This window comes from Clytia hemisphaerica, unplaced genomic scaffold, assembly GCF_902728285.1.
Source record: "Clytia hemisphaerica strain Z4C2 unplaced genomic scaffold, Clytia hemisphaerica genome assembly, whole genome shotgun sequence".
NCBI lineage: Eukaryota > Metazoa > Cnidaria > Hydrozoa > Leptothecata > Clytiidae > Clytia > Clytia hemisphaerica.
This window is the reverse complement of record NW_027104370.1, coordinates 6452-33133: the sequence shown is the minus strand read 5'-3', so window position 1 is coordinate 33133 and position 26682 is coordinate 6452. Positions and strand designations below refer to the sequence as shown.

Sequence of the window (26682 nt, the reverse complement as noted above, 5' to 3'; positions counted from 1 at the left end):
ATTTCGAACTTTATTTCATGTACTCTATTTTCTCACTCCAGAAAATATTATTTATAAATCCTCTTTGTTATAAAAAATAAAATCTATGAAAAAATTGTCTTATCTACAAAACTACTAGTAGCCCATCAGCTACGTCCCCAGAATTTGACATTTCGGCTCCGGAGGAGGGAGTAAGCCTAGGGTGGTTTTTTGGTATCCTTAGGCATCCTAGTTATGGAATTAGTCGGGTGGACTGGTCAAATCGGTAGCTTAATATGATTTTCAGGGCCAAATGAAGGGTTCGTTGGTCAAAAAATGTTGTAAAATTTTAATGGTTTTTGGGGGTCGGGCAAACTTGTTTAGGCCATAAATTTTGATAAAATTGTTCTTTTTACTTCAAATTTGGAGGAGAACTTTATTTTGGTAAGTAAAATCAAAATTTAAAACATTTTTTTCAAAATTGGACTTTCAGGACCCATGGCTGGCCCCAGAAGGCCGACTTGGGTCAGAAAATGAAATCTTTGAGTCTTGATCGATGCTTGGGGGTATACCCATATAAAATTAATGAAGGATACTGAAAATGCTTTTAAAAAGTTCACAATAGGGTACTAAAACATAAAATAATGTACAAGATGACAAGTTGGCCTCTCAAAAAAATAGGGCGGGGAAGATAGAACTAAAAATTTCAAAAAATCGCTTTTTTCGCTATTTTTGGTAAAATCTGACAATGACTCGATGGAATTGATTTATCAGCTTAAAATTTTAAGAAGAACTTCATTTCAATAGAATGGAATCATAAAAAGTGAAAAAACCTTGAAAGGGACCTTGGGGACCTACAACTGGCCCCGAGAGGCCGAGAAGGGCCGACAACTTAATTTTCTCTAACTTGGCCATATTTAGAGTTAAAGATAAGTTTGGAAAGCAAAAGCACTTTGTATTTGCTGTTCTTGATTATGAATTCGATTTTTGAAACTTTATTTACACAATGGGTGCCTTGAACCCACTTTACAAAATAGAAAAACGATTATGTAATGTGAAATCAGCAAATTTTCTTCGTGATGTAATAATGGCATAATACGAACTATCAGCACTTTAATTTATATAAAAGAAGTTTACAACAAGTTTTACTGCAAATTCATCAGAAATTAAAGATGAAACAACAAACCTGAAAATCTTCATTTTCGTTGGCACAATAGATATCTATTGATTTGTATATTATAGAAATTTCCATTACTCAGCGTTTTTGTAAATAGTATTGAAGCAGCAATATTTTGAGAGGACTTAATCAAGAAAAGACGAGAGTTAAAGGAGTCAAAAATCGAATCGTGGTGTAGATATTAAATGGCGTTAAATGGTATTATTGTTTCAATTAAATGGTAGATGAATTATGATAATTTGTCGGGTTGATAAAGATTTAGTTATAACTATTTAACATGTCCATAAAAGGAGAAATTTGCAAATTTTGGTAAATTTTCAAATTTTGAGACGTGTTAAGTTAAAGGATTGATATAAGCGAGGTAGAGAGATTTCATTTCATATCACAATGACTTCCTTGATACTTGGTATCTATGTATGAAGTTTGAAGAAATATCGGAGCATGGCAAAAAGGAAGAAAAGAAAAAAGACACTCGATGATGACGAGGATTGGGTTCCTGGAGGAAAGAAAAAGAAAGAGCCGAACAAGAAAAATGATAAGCATGCTGGTGAAAGTTGTTTCATCCACTGCACAAATTCAAATGAAGCATTGACAAAATTACCGTCTTTGGAGTCTTAGGAAAAACTATCGAAGGCCGTTAGATTGCGGGGAGATGAGAAAGTTTTGCAACTGGAGTCATCGGCATCCACCAGTGAGAACAACGATTATCCTGTAATTTACTACCATAACAGTTGCAGAAAGAATTACACCCACAGCAAAGCACTGAATGTTATATTGGTAAAAGTAAGTTTTTTTTCATTTTAGAGCTTTATGAAGACACAGTTAATGGTACTTTAAGCATGTGTTTGCCAATTGATCAAGCTCAATATAAATCTTGTATTGTTTCCGTTGTTTAAGACCCAATCCTGAGCCTAAGTATGTTTGCTTGTAAGTATTATGCTTATAAAAAGAGAAATATTTAGTCTTAAGGGGCATAAAGTCATTTTGAAGGTGCTCATTTTTCAACAAGATATCAGGCAAAATGAGAATAATTAACCGAGGGCCAACATAGTTTGGCCCTGGAGAGAGGATTTCGACAAGGTATTTCGAAGTGATCAATTCCATTGCTCTTAATTTTAGAAAAACCTACTGTCACTTCCCTTGGAAACTCCAGAAGCAGTGGATATCGAAACAGAAGCTCCGAGACGAAAATCCTCGCGTTTAAGTTCTGGTGACTCGGAAAGCCTTACCCTTTCTAAAAGATGCATATTTTGTAAAATGGACAAGTACTTAACTGGGACTCGAACTGGAGAAGCCCTTACATCATGCGTTTAATTGCGAGCTGATGAAAAAATCAGAAGAATTGCCATGGAAAGATGCGACTCTGAAATTCTTAAAGTCACCAGCGACGAACTGGTCGCAAAGGAAGCACATTATCATTCATCTTGCTACAGAGATTACGTTCGACCTTTAAATGAGACTCTCGCCACTACTGAACAAAATAAAGAGGAAGACCAATTAGACCTTTCTGCCGTTTTTAAGTACTTAGAGGATCTACAACAAAATCCAAAGTGTGTTGATTTGAAGTGTATACAAGCGTTATTAACGACAGAGAGTGGTAGAAAGAATCTAAGGAGAACGATCGAAAGGAAAACAATTAATTTTAAATTCGTAAAATGTGGTACAACTATTTTGGTATACCCGAATTCGTGGAAAACGGAAGATATCGTAGCGGAGCTTTGGAAAGCACAAATGAAGGCACTATCCATTGAAAAATCTAATAAGCCACAAGCAATCGTCTATCAAACAATTGTAAGAAACGAACTAAAAAGCATGGAGTATACAATGCCTTGGCCGCCATCTCCAGAGGATCTAAACGTTTTCAATTTTCAATTACCACATTATTTGAAGGTGGTAACTTCTCCGTTCAACTATCACCTGACAACCCCTTCGGAAGAATGGAAGCTGACAAAGTGATTGAAACAACAATCAACAAGGACACAAAGACACCAGGTGGAACAACAGGTACTTACATAATTGTTATCAGTCAAACTTCGTTTATCATTATCTTCTTAAATAACCTGCGAACTTTAAATAGTTAAGTCACATCTTTTGAGACAACAGTAATGTGATTTTAATTTTACTACTTTAGCTTTTGTTATTTCATTTAAGGGTTCAGCACAAACCACGGAGCCGTTCAAAGATGGGTACTTACCGCAGCGTACAGAGCCGAAGTCCGCAAACACATGCAAGAATTTCTCTCTATGTCAAAGAATTCGAAGCATCCCGATTTAAGTCCTGCACGAATTAGACGTGACCAAAAGGATGTCAAGACTGTCAAAGACACGATCGACTCCATGTTTGTGAATCCTTTCGATGAGGTGGATTTGATAAGCATTACATCAGGTGTTGCACCAACAACAGAAGTCTGCAACAGTTTCGCACCCTCAATCTTAGAGAGGTTTTCTGTTTTGCTCTTGGTCCCGTTCCATGGTCCTTGGCTGAGAGTAGCGGAGCACTAAACAAAACAACAAAGTCATCACTGATGCGTCATTTGGAAAAAGACGTCTCTCTTCAACAAAATGTCAAAAAACCGTTTGCTGCAGTTATCCATGGTATGGCATTGGTGAGGACGACTAAACCAACTGGACACACCTATGACAGCTACGCCGACCATTTATTAACAACCGCAATCGCAACATCGGCAAATGCATTTAAAATGCAGAACAAGTAAACCGTGAGTCTGGTAAACTAGAGGTGAAGAGGATCATTGGTGGTCAAAAGGTGAAGCAATTCTCGTCACTTCTCTCAAACGGAGCAAATAAGATGACCCTCATTCGGTTTCTTGCTTAGAGATGGCAAAAGAAACACACTTGCATTGGTTAGACTCAAGTTTATGTGGCATATGAAGAAATCTGTGTTAAACTCGGTGGTACTGAAGCCCGAACATTAGCTTGCAACCACGAGGAGGCAGACACGCGCCTGGTCTTTCACACGAAACAAATATCAAGATCTTTCAAGAAGATAGTCATCCATACACCTAATACTGATGTTCTATTAATCGCTCTTGGTCTTGCAACTGAAATTGGAGCTGAAATTCACATGAAAACTGGCGTCAAAAGTAAAACCAGGATAATCAGTCTAAAAGATATCAAGGAATCTCTTAAGACAAGATACGCCGTCAAAGATGTAGAAAGGGTTTCGAGAGCACTCCTAGGTCTTCATGGATTTACTGGGTGCGATACGATCAGTTCCTTTGCTGGCAAGGGCAAAGTGAAACCTTTAAAAACGATGATGAAAGACGATCAATACATCAACCTATTTGCTACTTTTGGAGATGCACCAGAGTTAACCAAAGCACAGTTCAATACCATCCAAAGTTTTGTTTGCGATATGTATGGCCACAAAGACACGAACACAAACAACATTCGTTACAAAATGTACGCTGCAAAACATGGCCATCTCGACCCCAAAATGTTCCCATCATGCGCTGACAGCCTAAGGCAACACAGTCTACGTGCTTGCTATCAAGTTTACATATGGAGAAACTTGTTGCAAAGTCACCCTATCATCCCATATCATCCCATCGCCTGTTGATTTTGTTTGGGACCAGAATGACGAAGGTGATCTCACTATTTCGTGGAATAAGGTGAACCCGGCTCCAGATGAAGTTCTGGAAATGATGTTTTGCACGTGTTTAAAGAAGTGTGTCCGTGAATCGTGCCCTTGTGTGGATAACTCCCTCAAATGTACAGATGCTTGCACCAACCATGAATGTGACAACTTTCAATCAAATGAGGAACCAGCAGAAGAATATGAAATTGATTACGAGGACGATAATGATGAATGTGAGTATGAAAGTGATGAGAGTGACGATGAGGAAAGTGACATTGATATGGAAGTCAGTGAAGATGATAATTTTGATGACGATAAAAATCTCTTTTGTTGAAATTGTGCTGGTAACCAATTTTTATTTTATTTGCTAATTATACTAGTGCTAGAAACTATTTTTACGATATTTTAATAACATTTAATCATTCAAATTGGTCTCAAACACTTAATATGACCAAATTAGAGAAAGGAAAGTCGTCGGCCATTTTCGGCCTCTTGGGGCCCGTTGAAGGTCCCCAAGGCCCCTTTAATTTTTTTTTCATTTTTTATGATTCCATTCTATTGAAATGAAGTCCTTCTCAAAGTTTGAAGCTAATAAATCAATTGCATCGAGTCTTTGTCAGATTTTACCAAAAATAGCGAAAAAAGCGAATTTTTGAAAATTCTAGTTCTATCTTCCCCGCCCTATTTTTTTGAGAGGCCAACTTGTCATCTTGTACATTATTTTATGTTTTAGTACCCTATTGTGAACTTTTTAAAAGCATTTTCAGTATCCTTCATTAACTTTACATGGGTATACCCCGCAAGCATCAATCAAGATTCAAAAATTTCATTTTCTGACCCAAGTCGGCCTTCTGGGGCCAGCCATGGGTCCCGAAAGTCCAATTTTGAAAAAAATATTTTAAATTTTGATTTTACTTACCAAAATAAAGTTCTCCTCCAAATTTGAAGTAAAAAGAACAATTTTATCAAAAGTTATGGCTTAAACAAGTTTGCCCGACCCCCAAAAACCATTAAAATTTTACAACATTTTTTGACCAACGAACCCTACATTTGGCCCTGAAAATGATATTAAGCTACCGATTTGACCAGTCCACCCGACTAATTCCATAACTAGGATGCCTAAGGATACCAAAAAACCACCTTAGGCTTACTCCCTCTCCGGAGCCCAAAATTTTGTCTAGCTGACCGACTATAGTGAAATCAATGAATTAATAAACCCCCTTCTCAAAGACCCGGTAAAATATTTTCAGCCAGTGGGGGTAAAAGTAACGGACTGAAACTTGATGGGGATTGGTATGCCCTTGTTTTTTATAACCGTGGATTGAAAATATCTTTTGTAAGTCATAAAATTTATTGGGGATGGTAAAAATAACATATTTTGCAGTGAGGATTGGTTTGTTTGATTATTTTTAGTGGGGACGAAAATTGGGGTATAATCTTTCCACCGGGGACGATATTTTGGCCAATTTTTCCAGTGGGAAGGATTCCCAGTGGGTCCTGTGAGAAGGGGGTGTCTTAATGGAATCTTTTACCAACAAAATGAAAATGGGAAAACTCTCAGCCGGAGAATCAAATTTAAATTTCAGGTATATTCAGTCCTCCTTTCTCAGCCATCTGCGTCGACCTTATAAGATAGGACAAAGATAAAACTAAATAAAGGCTTCTGGACTGTAGAATTTAACGCCATCTTTGAAGGACTTTTTTCTCTCGATGAGCTTTCGGACTAGATATATTCTTTAGAAGTAGTTGGATAATAACAAATCATCCATTCTGAGCAAAATACGTCCTGCTCTAAAGGGATATGTCGAATGTGACGATCCGACCTGGTCGTTCAGTCGAAACATTCAAAACACGTTGCCTTTTTCTTGAAAACGAAAGCAAAAGCAACTGGACGTTTATGCTTTTAATTGGCGCTTAAGTTAAGTGCGATTGTTTGACTTTACTCGATCACTGCGCTGATATCAAAGCGGTATGCCAACTTTGGCAGATTCTCTTACGGAGTCACGGCCTTTAGAGTGTTGTTTTATGCACCCAAACGCTAAAAGTAGGGGAATCCGTGTTGAATTACGTTGAAATCTCGCTTTTCCTAGTTTTCGATGATTTTTAAATTAATTGAATCCTTCGATTGAACCTTCCTATCAAAATTCCATACACACGCCCATCCTTGTTATCCTTACGAAGAAGTTGCTGATCGTTCCCGAATACTTCCGGATACTTTACGAATAGCTCCGGTATTTCCTTTGACCGGAGTGACCGTTTGATCTTCTTCCTCTGGGTCCATGGAATACATATGAGTGAATTTCATCACAATTGATAGAACAGGTAATGCTATAGTTAGTGCACCGAATACCATAAAAAATGCAGAATACACGCGACCGACTATAGTTACCGGGGTGATATCTCCATAACCAAGGGTAACAACCGTTTGTAAAGCCCACCACATACTTTCTGGTATACTTGTGAACTGAGTATACGGATGTGAGAGTTCTGCGAAATACAATATAGCTCCACTGAAGACTGTCATTATGAATAAACACAAGACAAAAATATACAAGTCTTGAAAACTGTCGCTTAGAATATCACCAACTTCTTTGATGCGAGCGGAATGTTTTGATAAGCGGAACAAACGAAGAACGCGCACGAAACGAAGTAGCTTTAAAACTCCGATCGATGAGGTTCCACCACGATTGATAATTAAGAAAATAAAGTAGGGTACAACGGCTATCAAGTCTACCCAATTCAGCCATTTACGCATGAAAATATATTTCTTGGGACAAAACAAGAACCGTAGTAAAAACTCAAACAAAAACCAACTGTTTAGGTAAAGCTCCCCAAGCTCAAAAGGATTACTCCAGAAAGGGTTCGTGGATTTAAGAGCAGCAACAGTGTCTATACAAGCCAGTAGAACAGACAATGTAATATTGATAAATGAAAATACAGCAAACGCTTTTGCGTATTGCGAAGTCTCCGGGTTTTCAAGGAAATTCCATATTTTAGCACGGCAAGTTTTGCTTTCAATAATCGGTTTTGCTTCTTTCCGACCTCGTTCGATTGTTTTTGATAATACTCCAGCTTTTAAACGCATCGAGTCGATATAAACTTTTGGAATGCCGTAAAATATGCATTCTTGTATGAAAATCTCCATTCTGAGGTCTGGGGGCAAGCGTAAGTCACCGTCTGATTGGTAGAAATATAATATAGCTTCGAATGCTCTACGATTCCTGTTCATGAAATATGTTTGTGTTTTGGTGCAGTAAAAATTAAGCATACGGTATTCGTCACCAAGAAGGGTACCCGGGAATCGACGTAATGTTGTTTTCCGGGTTTCGAATATGTCACCGCTTACATTAAGTGTGACTCGTTCGTCATTAACCTTCATCTCGTCGCTGATTGGCTGCTTTTTTCGTATCTTTTCTTGATGATAGTCTTTCAGTTTCTATAACGAAAGAGGGAAAGATATTTAAAAAAAAAGAAGTAGAAACCTTCGCACCTTCCATGCACTTAGGGTGTTCCAAAAACCGTTTACTCTACCAGCTCTAAAGAGGAACATCTCCAATGAAAAGGCTCAAGTTTTGTTAGTACTTTTTTAGTATTTTTCAAACCCTCTTCACTCTTGGACTTTTAAAAAAATAACGGTTTTAGACGGCTAATAAGTTCACACCTTGCTCTGTTTCATAAAAAATGACTAACTTTCTCTCGTAGCAAGAAGATGCTGTCGAATTAAGGAACTTTCCAACAAAAAAGAAAATCAATCAAAAAGTGAAATTTCAACAAAGAAAAACTGTCGATAATGAATTAACCAAATACAAATTTACTTCAAATTAGAAAAGTCTATATAGGGTAAAAGGACACCTCCCTAAATAAAATGTGTTCAATTCATATATGTACTTTGATAAACCAAAAAGACCCTTTTCTTTCATATGAGTACCCCCGAAAAGAAAATTCTCAAGTCGCCATTTTAATTAGAAAAAAATATAAGATGTTTTGCTAGATATTTTTGTTTCTATCACTCAAGTACTTTTTATTCTTTCTTTCCATTTCCGATTTTTTTTTGTCGCCTTTTCAAAATCAAGATGGTGAACGAAGATTGCATTAAACTTAAATGAAAAAAATAAAAAGGCAAGATTGTCCTATTATCCTAATAAGAAAAATTGAATTATTCATTTTAACCCCATTTTTGTCTATCCTATGTGGTATCCTCCTTTTTAGTATACTAGACCGTAAAATTTTGATAAGTATGATCCTCTTTTTTCCAAAAACAGGGGTAAAGACATTGTCTGAATAATCAATTGATAGAAATGAGTATTCAGAAATTATCCAAAAAACATCTTAAAAAGCAGACATAATGATGAAATAACAAAGCCAACAGCAACACCCACTAAATATATAATAAAATGCACCATTCCCTATCTGCAGGCCTTTTATTTTCAGATCTCAAAAAAATTCATCCCTTGATATATATATGTATGTCGTCACGTATAGACAGATTTCATAAAGCTTGCATAGCTCTCAGGGGATATTGATGTTCATTTATTTTCCTTATTCTTTTATCTTTTTTATTTTATCATCTCATCTTTTTTGTGTGAATGTTCATTTTCTTTGTCGATGATGAAAAAAAAATCTTCATAAAATTTTCTCCTGTGTTGAAGATTAAAGAATTTTATATGAGGAAGCTTTTATTTATCCGAAAACCGACGTAAATCCGAAAAAAAAATTGAAAAAAAAAATCCATATTGATAAGAATATTGAGGATTAAAAATTTAACGGATATGAAATATAAAATTCTCACAAAATGAAATCTCGCCGTAGTTATCCATTGCAATGATTTGGCAATCATCCTAGCCCCTTTTATACGCAACCATTAAACTAGTCCATCTAACTGGTCCTAATTGGGACTCAACGATTAGATGACGCATGCGATATGAGGCTCCATGCCCGGGGGGGCACTGACCTTGACAGCCGACGGGGACATGCCACTGGAGTCATACATACCTACACATGTCACTGGAGTTTGAAAAGTGGACCCTGCCCTGAATGACAGTTATGAATATTTGGTAAATTTTCAGTAAGAAAAATTGTCAAAAATTACTAAATGTCGACCCTGTCAGATACTCATGTGGAAAATTAATGAATTTGGGACCCTGTCAGATATCTTCGGAGATAGCAATCGGAGAGAAAAACACTGAACTTGATTATTTTACTAAAAATCGAACCCCTTTACCACACGATCTCAATCGAACGGAATCGACGATCGAACCAGTCGAATCAAATCGAACGCAATCGACCGATTGAAATTCGATTGTCGATTGATCTCATAGCTCTTAATGTACTGCGAGCATCAAATAACGTTTATAATCCCGAAAGAGCTCAAGTTCTATTGGCCATGGTTCTAAGCTAATAGTATAATTTTGACTTTAAAAAGATGAAGGCTGTAAACTATTTCACAGTATAGTTTTTGATATTTGATGTTCTGATGTTCTGTTTACAGCCTGGTCTCTCTAAGCGATTTATATTTTCATATGAGAATGCAGTCAGCTTGCTTACTTCGCTAAAGCCGTAAGGGCCGATCTACATGGCCCGGAGCAATACTAAAACAAAAATAGGATAATCCTCCACTTGCTAGTATAGATACAGCTTTATGTTACATGAAAACATGAAAAAGAAGAAAACAGAGGCAAGTTCATTTTCCAAGAAAACATGATTGGTCATGTTTATGATAATGCATGCAAACTTGTTTATGGACTCTGGGGTAATCTTTGGGTGTTTTTCAAATGGTTTTAGATCTTGTAAGGCTGCTTTTTATCAATTTCTGTTTTGCTGCCCTGGGTTGGCTAGAAAAGTTTTGGAAACATGGGTTTGCACTTTCCTTCTCTAGGGAGACCAAGCTCTATAATTTTAGAACTTTGCATGTTGAGGTAAATTTAGTTTTTTCTAAAATTTTGAGCTTGGATATCCAGGCTACTTAGTTACAAACAAACTTGGTAAAAACAAAGATTTATTATACAGGGTGTCCCTAATAAAAGTATCGAGTTTGAACATGCGATTGAGTAGAAAGTTTTAAGTGTGTATTCACAAAATTGTATTTTAAGCTCTCCCTCTTTTTTCTTTGTCATTACGATTAATTTATACGTTGTAACTACCTTTTGTAATGAGCCTATGTGATGGAGAACGTTCTTATACCTATTTTAGCGATAACACACACAAACTTTTTTACTCAATCGCATGTTCAAACTCGATACTTTTATTAGGGACACCCTGTACACTGGATATACAGATGTACCTGATTTTTTTTTGATTTCTCATGTTCTAGCTATGTCCGCAATAATGATTTTATTGTTCGCTCTCCTTCCCTGATTAAATGATTTTTCGAAATATTTTAATTGCGTTTTTTTATCAAAAATCACTCATCCAATTCCCAAAAGAGTCTTAGGATTTTCCTGTGAGAGTCAGATTCTTTTATTTTATTGCCAAATATGTCGTCATGACGTTTAATATTGCAAAAGATGTGCTGTGTATAAGAAATTGAATATTGACACCGGAAATTTTCAAACTTCAACCACAAAAAAACCACCTTGCCACCACGTGCCTCCAAAAGATTTTCATACCACAGTGAAGCCAAGACACTCAAGTCTAATGTTTTTTTACTTTTAGCTCTTGTGGTAACAGTTTTGGAAAGATTCGTGTTACTATAAGCATTTTGTTTGATTTTTCTTGTCTAATGACGTTTTTCTAACATTAAACTTCACAAAAGTATTCGGCTTGGTATTCTAGACTTACTTTCAAAGTTTTTTCCCTGCAAAGGTACGAAAAGAAAATGCTAGAGCATTCTCTTAAATGAAATTAATAAACATCTTTAAAAATCAGATACCTTCGAGCCGCCATGACATTTGTCCTTTGCGGACAAAGCTAGAACGTCAATTGTTTTCTGAAACAAAGGAAATAAAATGGTCGCTCTCCACCGTTTTATGAGTCATTTATCCAGCGTCTCTTATAATTCGTTGGTAAAAACATGCTCGATTTTACCGAAGACTTTTCTTATTCCCAAGTCAATAAAAATATTTTATCATCAAAGGCAAGAATGATTGATACGCGTTATTTTATCAAGACAATCAGAAACGACAAATTGTCGTTTTGTTGTGTAAGAAAATACCAGAATCTGATTGGATGCAATAAAACGAGCCGCAACGAGAGTTGTTTGCAATCAGGCGTTTGTATAAGTGGAGTGAAAGCTAGCCCGGGAATCCAAGCGTTAAACCTTTTCCACAGTCTAGCTTATGGTATTTTTGTTACTTGTTTAACGGTTGGCGTATGTATAGACTAGAGTCTACTTCTGGCTGAACTTTGCTTTTTGATAATTTTTGATGACGCTGAGTCCAGTGAAGTAGACTAGAAGCGTTTGGCGGGGTCGCCATTTTGAAAAAGAATTTTTAAAATCCCAATAACAAAAAAACTACTTAGAGTTGAAAGATATAATCAAAAACTAGAAACAAACATCAATAACAGATTTGCAATCCCTTATTCTCAAATAAAAACATTGCTTCATTCTTTTTTCACCTGGCAAAAACAACAAAAATCTGGCGGACTGTTTTGGAGAGCGAAGTATTGTATTTCCATTGTTTCAGAAAACAATCGATGTACAGGCTTTGTCCGCAAAGGACAACTGTCATGGCGGCTCGAAGGACTCTGATTTTGAAAAATAATTAATATTCTTATTTCAAAAAAGTTCTCTAACAATTTGTATTTGTACTTTTGCTTGCCAAAAGTTTGAAAATAAATACTAGAATACCAAGCAAATACATTTGTGAAATCTGGTGTGAGTAAAACATCATCAGGCGAGTAAAATCAAACAAAATGCTTGTAATGACACGACATTTTTAGTTGGGTATGTCTTTCCAATAGTTCTCCAAGAAGAGCTGATATTGACATACTTTAGGCGTAAAATTGAAAACTTTCGCCAGCACGAAAAATCGCAAAATTCATGACATTTACTTTCGCGAATTTAACGGAAAAATATTTTTCGCGAGCATAAACTTTCGCGAATCAAGACGTAAAATTGAGACTTTTCACATAAAAAAATGGCTTAGTGGGACAAATATTTCTTGGATTGGCTTGAAACATTTGTCCTTTGACTTATTAGTCTTTTAGCAGGCTAAAAAGTGCCATAAAAGTTAAATTTTATTCAGAATTTGTTTCACAAATTTTCTATTTTGTCAAGAATTTTTTTGCGAGCATAAACTTTCGCGAATGCCCCGTCCTAGAGTTTTTAAAGACATTTACTTTCGCGAAAAGGGTCAAAATTCAGGACAATCGCGAAAGTTTCTGCTCGCGAAAGTTTGTACGCCTAAAGTATATTCGACGTGAGTCTCATAGCTCTACTGTGGTATGAAAATCTTTTGGTGGCACGTGATGACACGGTGGTTTTTTTAAGCTTGAAGTTTGAAAATTTCTTGTGTCAATATTCAATTTCTTATACATAACATGTTTTTGCATCTTTCTTGCAATATAAAGTCTCTTTTGGGAATTGAATAAGTGCTCTTTGATGAGGAACTGCAATAAAATACTACGAAAAATCATTTAATGGTGGAAGGAAGGTGAACAATAATGTCATTACTGCGGACAAGGCTTGTACATTAGAAAGTGGCAAAAATCAGCCAGTTGTTTTTCCAGTGTCTATAATAATTCCTTGGCGTATGTAACATGCCTGCAGGGAGATTTTTCTCCGCAATGCAGGTTCAGTCTGATTGGCCAGATTTTGTGAGTATTACTTAGAAGTACTTTCGCGCGCATTTTGATAATTTCGATGCAAACGCATAATTTATGGAAAAAGGTGATTCTGCAGAAAAAAGGGAGACAAATGAAAATGATTCATTTAGAAACAAAAGATAGATTCATTTAGAAACAAAATGGCTGTTGGCCCGAAGTCTAAATACATGTGGCTAAGCACTTTTGCTTAACCCAAGATTCTACAGGATAAACTATACATTTTTGGAATCCTCAACTATCCTAGTTTTGGAAATGGTCGGTCCCCAAAGCTAACTCCTGGTCAATTTTTCATACTGGGCCCGAGTTTAGGGGGTACTTTTTACCCTTTGTAAGGATTTGTTAAGGAAAATGCCATTCCAAGGATGATATAATTTGCTGTATCTAGTCAATCAGTTGACCAATTGCTTTGAAACTTTGCAAAAAGTTTCAAGGTAGGCTGATGATTATTTTCGGCAAAAAATTTTTGTGAAAAATTATTTTTATAGGTTTGCCTGGGGAAAAAAAGGGAAAATTTTGACCATTTTGGGAAGCTCTGAATAGCAATATAGTGGAATCTCAAAGCAAAAACTGACAAAATTACGTCAAATAAATGTTATCATTTGGGCAAAACTTAAGTTTTAAATCCGTCATTATTTTGTGTACGTTGTCAACAAAAGTACTAAGAAATGACTGAAGGGTATATAACTGGTTTCCATCTCAAAGTTTCATAAATTTGAGGCTACCATACAATAAAAACATCCAAATTCAGGCAACAACTAACAAGAAGTGGTGTATTTACCCCCTGATTTGCCCACAGTGACCCTGATTACAGACAATGAAAACCACAAATAACTTTCCCATTGCTCCTACTACAAAATTATCCTTGTTTCAGTGGTCAGAAATAAAATTGGTGCACCAAAAAACCGCTTTATGGGTGAAATAGGTCCAAAAACGATAAAAATCGCCTAAAATGGGCATTTTTACCCCCTGGTTTGTCCATTTGCACCCTGGTTTTGTTAGTTTTAAGTCAGCATTGTAATCTTTCAGAATATATTACACGAAAATCAAGTTAAAACTATTTTTGATGACGTTTTAACCAAGATTAGTGGTGAAAATTGCTCAGATAAGGTAAAAACCCATAAAAATGGGCAATTTTACCCCCCTGCAGCCCTGAAATAATACTAAATACTGTCTGTTTGAAATTTTTCTGATGTATTACATCAAAGTCTATCATAACACCTAGTTTGTGTCTCAAGTTGTTTGGGTAGGTCCCAGACTTAAAAAGGGTCAAAATTTAGTTAAAACTTTTTGCAAAGTTTCAAAGCAATTGGTCAACTGATTGACGAGATACAGCAAATTATATCATCCCTTGAATGGCATTTTCCTTAACAAATCCTTACAAAGGGTAAAAAGTACCCCCTAAACTCAGGCCCAGTATGAAAAATTGACCAGGAGTTAGCTTTGGGGACCGACCATTTCCAAAACTAGGATAGTCGAGGATTCCAAAAATGTATAGTTTATCCTGTAGAATCTTGGGTTAAGCAAAATGCCATTTTTTGGGTTTGGCTCCCGGACTATAATGCCCAATCTGAGATAACATATTATGCCTAATATCTCAAATTTACCCCGGAGGCGTGCTGTGAGTTTAGCCTAGTTAAATAAGCCCGTATTCACACGGATAAGACACACAGCTTAGGCAGTATAGCATTTTCGTTGCTTTGAAGATTTTTTATATCTACGGATTTTAAGTCTGCCTTAGAATAGTTATTCAGTCAAAACTTACCATTAGATTTATCCTAATGATTGAATCAAAATAGCTTAGATTTCTAGACTACTGTGATTTGCCCATTTCAATGAATTCAATCATAGACAAACCAAACCCATCTTCATTTTGAACCAGAGAAAATATAAACATAATGATCGATATGTGATTTATCATTTTAGGAAATAAAGGAATCCTTATTAATAAATGAAAATCACATCAGCAATACAATTAAATTAGCACATCAATAAAAACCCTTTTCATAGGTGAGCTGTACCGATTGCAAATTTAACATAGTCCGTATCTAGCCTAGTTAACTAAGCCCGTATTCACAAGGCTAGGACACACGGCTTATGGCAATGGAGCGTTTTTCGGCGCTTTAAAGATTTTTTAAATTTACGGATTTTAAGTTTGCCTTGGAATACTGGCTTAGGGAAAGGGCGCGTTCATAATAGGAACGCAGGATTCGGTGAGCTTCTGATTGGTCAGAGTGGGTCACGTGGTAAAAAATCGGGAGTTTTCGTGAGCGATAGAAGTTTATAATTATTTTATCAGAAAACGAGTAGAAGAGGTGGGACTCATTGAATGCAAGATCTTTCTTCGATTATATTATGATGTGAGACTATTACCACGAGAGAGCCGAGAGATATATTTGGAATACTGTATCAGAAAAAGTTTTCAGACCTGATCCCGACCTGATAGTGCTTCTCTTGTTTTTGGGAAGAATTGAACTGATGAAGAAAAAAGAATGCTCTATTCGTCGTAAAGACAGCAAAAGTTACTTGTTTCCAGAATGGCAAGTAATAAAGTAAAGATTTGTGATTGAACATTGACTATCGTATGTGGCAATATAGAAGAGAGAGTACTTGTACAGATCCTATGCTGTAGTTCTGTATTCTGATTGGGTTGCATGACATGATATCGTATTATACTGTAATGGATAGATGATAGACAGTTCTTGGTTTTTGACTGGTTGTGGTTTCTTGTTGTTTTATGAATTTGAGACTTTATGCTCGATTTTATAGACAATGACATCTTTCGTTTTCGAAGAACATAAAACTGTCGGTGCTTATTTTCAGTGACTGCTTAGCTGGGAGACCCGACTTCTCTGTCTATGTGGTTTCAAAAAAATATCAAAGTATAGACAGTAGTAGCCGGGAATTATACAAGATGCAAGAATTAATCGCAGAATTTGATTGGCTAATATCTTATTGTTATGATTGGATAAACAAAAGTATGACGTCAAACAGCTCTATTGTTTCAAGAAGTGGCGCGAGCTTTTGAATTTTTTTGAAAAAATAACGGTTTTTTCTTTTGTGATTTGAAGTGATTTGAATCGAGTCAATAATTCAATACTCTGTATTTCAGTGAAGTTGTTGGGATTTTAACAGGATAGAAATATTTTTGTACAGAGTATGGTCTCCAGACTAGTGACTGCTATACGAATTCAAGACTCAAGAAAATGTTTTTTTTGGGGGGGGATTGATTACATTGTTTCGTATACGTTATTTTAGCCTGCTAGTCTAAAGTAATTTTTATTTATTTTATTGAAGGTTATTTTTAAGATGAGCTTTGTAAAAATCATACAAAATACTTTTATGTCAAATCACAAAATTATCACTCAAGAAACGAATTTGTCTCTTGTTGACTGTTCCATAAAACACGAACATAACTTTTTGAAAAAAATGAACAAATTTTTCCTTCACTCTCCATCGGCACACTTTACAATAGAATTTCATTTTATATTTAACAAAAGGAGCGCATAAACTGTAAGACGGAGAGTTTGTTTATCTAATCTTGCAATAAGAGCGTTGTTGTCAGTTGATAAGCTACCGAGTTTACTGTCCCTAAGCTAGTTTATTCAGTCACAACTTAACCATCAGATTTATCTAAGTGACTGAATCAAACTAGCTTAGATTTCTAGGCTAGTCCGTATCGAAAAGTCGGTTAAAATCGTTTTTGAGATTTCATTAGACTTCACTGGAAAAGTAGCTTGTGTTCGGTTAAGAACACTACTTTTCTTGACATACGAAGCAGGCGCGACAAATCAGGATTAAGAAAAACGGAATTTCGAAATTCATTGCCGTAAAGGGTTGCCATTGTCTTTTCTCATTTGAGATTTTTAAACCGACTGCTGCGACGGAGTGCTGGTGGGAGAGGGGAGACAATGAGAGAAGTGTTGCTATTTATAAATCATACTTCATCGCAGAGGTCTCCGTACAGGAATTTTTTATCAAACAGACAATACGCACAGAGTGTACTACGAAGCGATAAACGTGAGATAGACTATAGTACAGAGTAAGCCTTTTAATAACAGGGTATAAAATTTTTTCCTTCTAAAATACCTTTGCTTCGTCTTTGTTTAGCTAAACACTTGCTAAAATTTCTTCTTTTTAGTAATCCATTTAGGAGGCCCACCCAGCGGTTTTCGTGATGGCGTGATTGGCGTTTTTTTTATGTTCGCAATTTCGTGGTTTAAGATTTTATAGTGCATGATTGCGTGATCGGAGGAACCAACATGATCAACGTGATCGTGGGGGGGGGCTTATTTAGATAGAGTAAAAGCTATAAGATAACCTACCAATTTCATATTTGGAGCAAACGCCAAAAAGCCTGACGGTGACGCAAGAATCTTTCTCCTTGTAGTTTTTCGCATGGTGACTAACATTGTTGTTAACATAAAATGAAAGTTGTCTTAAAAAGCATTTTTGATGAAAATCCTTCGTACCAGCAATAAATTGCAGCGTTCGTTTGATTTTCATACAGGATAAAATTTACGATATAATATATAGTTTGTGTAAATATTTTTCAAAAATATTAAAATATTTTTCGTTCATTAAATCAATTTGAATATAATGTTGTGTCAAAGAGAATTGAGCGCTTAAAACTTCAAAAAAAGCAGATCAGAATATCAAATTAATATTCAGTTGATTTGAAGCCGCAAAATGCAAAAGTCCCACCCTATCAATTTTTACATTGCTTTACGGCCCTCTAGGGGACCCTCAATTGGCACCCCTCATCACACCATCACGCAAAATATGAATAAATGGAATTAAAGAAATTATTTCATCATCATTATCTATTTTTTGTGTTCTTCCTAATGGGCTTTTCAAGAAAAAAACCGTATACCCCCCCCCCTGTTGAGGAGATCCATCAGGCTGGAAATGATGTAACCCCCTGGTATTTCAGGTTTAAACCCCTCTGGAATTCTGAATTTTAGCAAGATTTAAAACGCTACCTTCATGGAATTCCAGTTATTTTTGACAAATTTTTGTATCTCCCTATGGAATTCCGCCACATATAAAACCTTACCCCCTTGGAACGGAAATGGACCTCATCAGCAGAGGGTATACGGTTTTTTTTTCTGGAAAAGCCCAATGCTGAAAGGTGTGAAAAACTATGAAAAGAAGCCTGGAATCAGGTTAACTAACATATTCTGTTTTTTGGGATTTTTCTAAGAAATCTTCAAAATAGATGAAAATTTGATGATATTTCGTGCAAGTCTTTGTCACCTTAAATTCAAATATCGGTCACTTAAACCAACAACATATGAAAAATTTAGGTTAAGATTACAGAACCCTCAATTTAATCGTCTCGAAGTGAGGAGACATAAAAAGTGGATTTTCTTATTCAATAAAAAGTGAAGATCTCCATCCCTAATAACCACATCATCTTACAGAGAAAGAGGATGAGATCTTCCCTTCCTTCACCTTACTTGTGATTTCCATGGGAATACACCCCATGTTCTCTTTCACAAATCCAAGTTTTGATAACACTCTAATGAATTAAAATCAATTTATCTAGGAACTGAAAATTTTTGTTAACTTTTTTTTGACAAAAAATCTCTTATTTCAAAAGTTTTCGCTGGTAATGAAGTACTCAAAATTGTCACTGATGCATAATTTTTGTTACACTCAACACCTTGAATTACCCAACGACAAACTAGTCAAATATAAAAATTACAAGAACAAAGAAAATCATCTTAAATCATTTGTACATGGTTGTGAACTTCATAACAATCGATAATACAGGTAGAGAAATAGTTACGGCGCCGAAAACCATAAATATAGCCGAATAACATTTCCCTGCAATTGTAACAGGGGTGATATCTCCGTAACCAAGGGTAACGACTGTTTGTAAAGCCCACCACATACTTTCTGGTATACTTGTAAAGGGTGAATTCTCAGCTGTGTTTTCAATAAAGTACATCAAGGATCCCGAGAAAACTGCAATAATCATTAAACAGACAAAAAATAAACGTAAATCTTGCAAACTTTCCGCTAAAATAGCACCAACAATTTTAATCCGGGCAGAATGTTTAGATAACCGGAACAACCGTAATACACGGAGGAAACGCAAGATACGTAAGAACGCTAACGAACGTAGCTTCGTAATATCAACGCATAGAATGATAAAATACGGGACTACGGCGATAACGTCGATCACATTCAAAGTTCCTTTTAAAAATTCCTTCAAATCCGGACATGCTATGATGCGAGCAATCAACTCGATTAGGAAGTATGAGTTTAATACAAGTTCTAGCATGAAGAAAGGGTCTTTAAAAACATATGAATGTTTGTATTTGCTCATGTCCGGTATAGTCTCCAAACAAGCCAAAGTAACTGATATGAAAATAGTGAATAAAGAAAAGATAGCAAGTGAACGAGCTGTGCTTGAGGTTTCGGGGTTTTCCAATAAATTCCAGACTTTTTCGCGCAGTGTTTGTGTTGATTCTCTGGATGGGTTTTCCTCTGATTCACTATTACACTGTTTTTCATGAGGATGCATCTCTTCGTCATTTTCTAACGGTATTCCCTCTTTCAGTTTCAAGAATTCCATAGAAGCTTTCGGTATTTGAAAGAAAGCGCATTCTTTCTCAAAGTCTTCGAAACTGATATTATTAGGTCTCGATAAATTACCATAAGATTGATAGAAATATAAAATGGCATCAAATGATTGACGATGTCGATCAAAGAAATATTGTTTGGACTTCCAGCAGAAATATTTATGTCGTTTTCCTTGATCACCGAGAAGAGTTTCAGGAAATCTTTCCAAGGTTCGTTCATGTGTTTCGAACATTTCACCACTAACATTGATTACAACTCTGTTCCATTTTTCATTTTTCATCTTCATTTTAACCGGTGATTATTTAGATGGTCGGTTACCAATTCTTGATATAATTACAGTGTGTATAAATAAAGGTTGATTCAAATTCAAACCATTAACGTTCAACCAATTAAATTGCTCCTTCCAGCGTACTGACAACAACGAACAAGACGTAGGAAATTGATCCGATAAAGGTTGGTACGATTATTTAGAGGGTCGGTCTATAATAGCTGTTAATTCTTGATATAAATACAGTGTGTATCAAAATATGTACCGCTCAACCTTGGTAGTTCCTTTCAGCAATCTCAAAAATCACTGACAACAATATATCGAAAATGTTCTTTCCAATGTCTTGGCTAAGTATCATCTGTGGATAGCAACAATCATAAAAATAGCAACAACACTCAAAAATAACATGTATCAAAGTGAAATTCACTGTTGTAAAAGTTAGTAAAAAGGGACCAACATTTTGTTCAACTGTGCGGTATATTCTTTTGGAAAGATATTTTTTGCTCTCCCAACCCTTAAATATTTGTAAAAAAATACCCTGTAGTGTAGATAAGATATTCTATTTGAGTTTCGGCACAACAAAAAGAAGGACCATCAAAAAGTTCTTTTTCGACGAAATCCTTATCAAATTATTGCATCTTTTGTTTAGTTCAATATTTCTTGTTCTATTGTTTTGATTATTTCATCGTGCAAGAAAAATAATATCGCGTCTATATTTTTGCTATATTTCCTTTATTTTTCTGAAGAACTTTCTTTTTTTTCTATTCTCAATTTTTTAATATAACTAAACTGAAAATTGGAAAATATATGAAATATTAGATGTGCGAGTAAAGAAATTATTAACAACTCATCGAAAAAAGGCAAAATATTTAAAGACAATACGTCGAAGGAAGCGCTTCAAAATTATTGAGTCATTCGAGACAAAACTCAAAATAAATTTTGAACAAATAAATTGATACTTTAAATTTCTTTTAGCCTGGTAGATTCTTAACGTAAAAGTTGCTACAATTATAGACGGATAGAGAGAATTTATACAAATAAGGAAGCCGTCCATCTTCTATCTTCGAGATCTTCTAAGAGCAAAACACCCCTCTGCCACATGCCTGGTGAAACAGTCACAACGAGAACGGCAACGACAAGGGCAAAACTTGTGGAATAACATATAGCTGTGAAAAAATAGAGAAGTTGCCGTTGTGGCTCATTTTTTATTCCGCAATTATTTTTCACATTAAAATTTCAAAAAAGTGTACATTTAAAATCATCCGAAAAAAACTCTCCAGTGTTCATGTTTCACAGAAATTCCAGGTCATCTTTTACCTCACTTCAATTCGACATAGCAAAAAAACACATTTTTCAAAAATCAGAAAATGAACTAGACTTGATCCTCTTGCTCTTAATCATCACAGCGGCCAACCAGTTTCGATTATTTTTCCTGTCACGAAAAACCTTAATTTAATCCAGCTCCCCTCCAAATACTGCTCGAATACTTTTCCTTTGAAAATTATCACAATAAAATTTAAGTAAATGAAAGCTTGTTTGATGTCTAGCTGTTTGGGTTGATCTAGGTCATAAGTAAAACGTCAATAAAACCTTTGGAACAGACAAAAAGCATTGATTAGAAAACAAAAAACAAAAAAACGACTTGGACAGACTTAAGAATCTTGAAAATAAATAAAATATTAAAATGAAGATTTTTAAAACAGAATGAAAATCTTTAAAGAAAACAAAAATAATCAATAAAACAAAACAGGATAAAAATATTTTGGATTTACTTCTAACTGCGTGTGATCTGAAGCTGAAATAAAGAAGATGTAAAACAGCAAAGAATAGGGATTATATTTTAACACGTTTGCTCTCCAGTGAAATATTATTAGATAAAACGTCACTATATAGGACAACGACAGAATTTTATACCCTCGAATCGAGTGAGACCGAAATAGCCAGTATGGATAAAAGATCAAAAGGTTTCAAGAACTTTTGAAAGATGCCTCTTTTCATAAAGATACTTCAATATCAGAGTGTTCAAGAATATTGTACATTCAACAGATTCAACTATTAACCACATATAACACTTAAACCGAATGAATAGACCAATTTACTTTATTTTGACTTATATATATTTTTCGCTTCAATTAAAATTTTTCTTTCATCTGAGCGGAAACTCAATACTTTTTAGCCAAAATATAAAATTACTGAATGAAGAAAAAGCGCTAACTAAGATTTCCTTTAGATACTGTGGAAAGGATCTAGAGCTCTTTCTCTTCCATCTTATATTTTATTTTTATTTAAATATATTTAAATTTTCATACCACTGTCCTTACCAAACCTCAGGACGTCCGTTGCTCTTCACTGGATATAACTAAAATAGGTATTATCTCTAATATGATACTACTTTTGTGAATTACATAAATATGTTATATTGAAAAAAATGTTTCTATTTTATCAATATAATGAAACTCAAATGGAAAAAGAAAACTTTATCTATTTTCATATTGAATATACTTCAAAATTCTTTAGAAGGAAGATTTCTAAATCATATAGGTGTTAGCACTTAAAAATATATATTTTGCGAAATGTTGGTTAAATTATGAAATAGCATGGTCAGAGAAAAGGGAGAACTATAGAAATCATAAGACTCCTCCTATAAATTCCCTAAAAACTAAATAAAACAGGTCTCATCTTATCAAAATCTTTCTTTTGTGGAAAAAAACAAAATAAAACACAAAACCATAAAGCATTATTTGTCATGGTCAATTTATGTTTAAATCTAACTTAAAATACAGTTGAGTCTCCGTAGTCTCCTTGAAAACCGTGGTTTTCAGCCAGAAACAGCTATTTTGTCAAGTTTTTGCGCTTTTTGAAGCTCAATATCTCGAGTTAGGTACTGAAATCACCTATACTTGCAATATATCTCTAATCCTAATTTTTTGAGAGCTTTCCAAAAATATACAACAGGTCTCCGTTTTCTCGAGCTAAAATTTTCATTAATTTTTAACCCTATGATTTTTGCCTGAGACCGTCATATTTGTCCGAAAATCACACCAAAGTGTCCGAAAAAAAAATTGGAAACATAGTAATTTCGATTCCCCTACCCCTTAGCTTTCCAAAAATGTATAACAAGTGCTTCTAACAAAACAGTCGAGCGATTTTACAAAATACCCTCTACTATATCACGAGTTGAATTTCCCCTCTATCACGATCACATTGATCACGTTGGTTCCTCCGATCACGCAATTACGCACTTTAAAAATTTTATATCACAAAATCACAAACTTGAAAAAAAGCCAATTACGCCATCACGAAAACTGTTGGGGGCCTCTATAAGGCATTGTTAACTAAAGGGACGAGAAAACTTGCTCGAGGTAAGGACACACTCAGTTATAGAGGTGTGAGTAAAAGACTCTACTCTCTACTCTACTCTTTTTAAAAGTAAATCATAAAAAACCCAGTACTTGAACAATAGAAATGAATTTTTTCATATGGGAAAAATATCGCCGGTCAACTAAGGTTAGTGAGACAGGGGTGTACAAAGTCTCCATAACAAAGGAGATGGAAATTGATATTGGATATATCATTAGGCATAGTGTGCAGAGGGGTCTGAACCCCCCCCCATTAATATTTCATCCCCCCCTATAAAGGTATCCCCCCTATTTTTAAAATTTTTTGATCCCGCACCATTTACAGGGGTCCGAGCCCCCAGCATATAATTTGTACTCCCAGTATTGGGGAAGACTTTTGATGAATGAAATATATTTTTCAGTGTGAATTCGTACCAATAGTCAATGAACTTGAAAACACTAGCAAATAAACAGTAAACTAATAATAGTAAAACTAGGAAAAATAAGAAATAAGACTTTTTTAACCAAAAAGTTACTATCCCCCCCCCCATTTTTATTTGATCCCCCCCTATAAGCTCAAACCCCCCATTTTAACTGGAAAATTGCCCATCCCCCCCTATAAAGCCTTTCTTGAAAACTCGGATCCCCCCCCCTTAAAAAAGGGGGGGGGTTCATACTATGTTAGGGGGGTTTGTACTTTTACCGTGTGACGGGATTGGCCCTTTTTTAGTACGGTATTACGGGATTTGACGAAAAAAAGAGACGGGAAAACGGTATTTTAAAATCAGACGGTGACAGTATTTAGGTACATTTTTGCCCTGTACAAGCCTATGTGACGGTGTTAGTATTTTTTCAATTTTCGGGATTCCGGGATTCAGCAAAAATTTCGAACATCTACAAACCCCCCTTCATTAGAATCGTTAAAGTCATTTAATCATTTCCTAAAGCAGCATTTTATGAAGAAACCAGGACCATTGGTAAAATGTAGAATAGTGTGAAAGCTTTTCTATGAATCAAGCTTATATCGACAACAAACAGAGTTTCTTCCGAGACACCTATACCATGGAGGTATAAAGAAACAGGAGAAGTATGCTATTGTAACCATGCTCGCCCTACGATTAAAAAAATTACGAGGTATGCATGCTCATAATCTCATATATCGTGCATTTTTAATGAGCTCTTTTGTTGATAGGTGAAATCTTATTGGCTAACTCAAGTGTCGGAAATAAGATGAGACGAGATTCATTGTTTCTGACATCGGCGTAAGAAAATATTTGGACTAAAAAAGGGCCTGTAAACTTTGCAATCCTTCATCAAATGACAAGATTTTTCGATCAACATTTTCTTCAAGTTGAACTCTATTGCTTAATACTTTCCTCCAAAATTCTCCAGCGACTTTTTGTCAACAAGTTGGGTCTGAAATTGTGTGTGCTTATAAAGAACTTTTTATTTTCTGGCTGGAGAAAATATCTTTTCAAAACAAAATTTAATGGATGACAAAATTGAACGCAAACTTATTTCGTGGAGCTAAATTTTATTTTATTCTCGTATATTAGAAGGCTAGAAATCTTCGATGCTGATAGTAAGAATGTTCAGAGCAAACTTGAGTTCTACTAAAAAGTCGTATTTCATCGGGCGAGCCTAGAATTTCTTTTGATTTATTACATAAAAGAAATCAAAAGACTTTAGCGACCAATTACCGACGAATTCATCTCCTGTCTTTCTTTATACCTCTATGCCTATACATAATGGGTTTGTTATGGATTGTTGGATTTTAATCAAACAGTAGATGTTATTTAAAGGGAAGGTCGCGTTTGCTCAAATGCAATTGATTCGATATACAATTGATTTTGGGTCTGGAGTTTAATGAATAGGGTCGATAAGTCGAATAGTATTTTAAGTGGTCATCATTAAATGTTGTTGTATGCATTTTGAACAACACAATCAAGCAAGGATATTAAAATGAAGTGGATCAAAATTTCGTTTTAAAGTACCCTTAAGTTGGGCTTGCATGGTCCATATTAGTAGACGAAAGTTACAAATTATTTTACCAGTTTCTGACGAAAAAACTCATATGTACACGGTTTCTTTTTCCTTAATTTTGGCTAAGCCTGGATGTGCTTATTTTTTCATTGAATTTCAGCCTCAGATTTTCTTATTGCCGTTTTTATTCTTGAAACCAGATATCTTGAGAAAAAAATTACACCTTTTTAATAGTAGTAAAATACTTTTTACCTGGCTGGAGTTGTTCTTATTTTTGCCCAATTTCAGCCAAAATACTCTTATAAACTGGGTCCTAATAAAAAACGCGTATTTATATCAAGATTTTTTTCGACACAAGTCCTGCTTTTGAACATTTTGAAATTGTACTTGCTGAATGGGTTTTTATCAAACTTAGAAGCAAAACAAACAAAGATAAAAAATAGCTCTTACTTTTTTTGAATTTGTCACTCTTCTTTGGTGTCCGTTTTACCATTTATTTTAACCAATCAAAAACCATTATCATCTTGTTACCAATGACAACACAGGTTCCAGGAGTTGAGTATTCAAACGCAAAAGTATCTAGCGAACCAACCAAATGTCTTTCAAAAGCAATAAAAATGTTGTTTATCATTAGAAGCTCCTGCCTATAGACAAAACAATTTGAAAACAATTTGATAAAGTTTTAAAACCAAGTGGAAAATTTCTTTCTTTATAGGAATTCAATATTAAATTGACAGTTCCAAGTTCGGAAAAACTAAGTACTGTTTTCTTCATTGATAAAAAAATTGAATTTTTACCTTTCCTGAGTTTGGAATAAATGTATTACGAAATGCAATAACAGGGGGCCGAAAAAATTCAAGAAGAGAATTACTGTATATCATCAGTCAGGATGATGAGGAAAAATACTCAAATGACAGAGAAGATGAAATAATTCAGAAACAAGGAAGAACAAACTGTTTTTGAATAACTTTTTCGCTAGACACGAATGAAAAGATAAAAACGGAAATCCATGC

The 26682-nt window shown here is 35.1% G+C and overlaps 2 protein-coding genes across 3 annotated transcripts; both read right to left on the bottom strand.

Annotated features, from left to right (window-relative positions):
• Positions 1-5933: 5933 nt before the first annotated feature.
• LOC136818423 (potassium voltage-gated channel subfamily A member 10-like) lies at positions 5934-26320 on the bottom strand. Of its 2 annotated transcripts, none has more exons than XM_067074758.1 (2): positions 26120-26320; positions 5934-8165 (listed from the first exon to the last, which is right to left on the bottom strand). In XM_067074758.1, the coding sequence occupies exon 2, from the start codon at positions 8106-8108 to the stop codon at positions 6903-6905; it is 1206 nt and encodes a 401-aa protein (XP_066930859.1). In that variant the 5' UTR covers positions 8109-8165; positions 26120-26320; the 3' UTR covers positions 5934-6902. The 2 variants fall into 2 exon arrangements, with proteins under 2 accessions (XP_066930859.1, XP_066930858.1); XM_067074757.1 differs by lacking the exon at positions 26120-26320 and adding an exon at positions 17815-17879.
• Positions 19105-21131, bottom strand: LOC136818465 (potassium voltage-gated channel subfamily A member 1-like). The gene has a single exon (XM_067074800.1). The coding sequence runs from the start codon at positions 20364-20366 to the stop codon at positions 19221-19223; it is 1146 nt and encodes a 381-aa protein (XP_066930901.1). The 5' UTR covers positions 20367-21131; the 3' UTR covers positions 19105-19220.
• Positions 26321-26682: the final 362 nt, after the last annotated feature.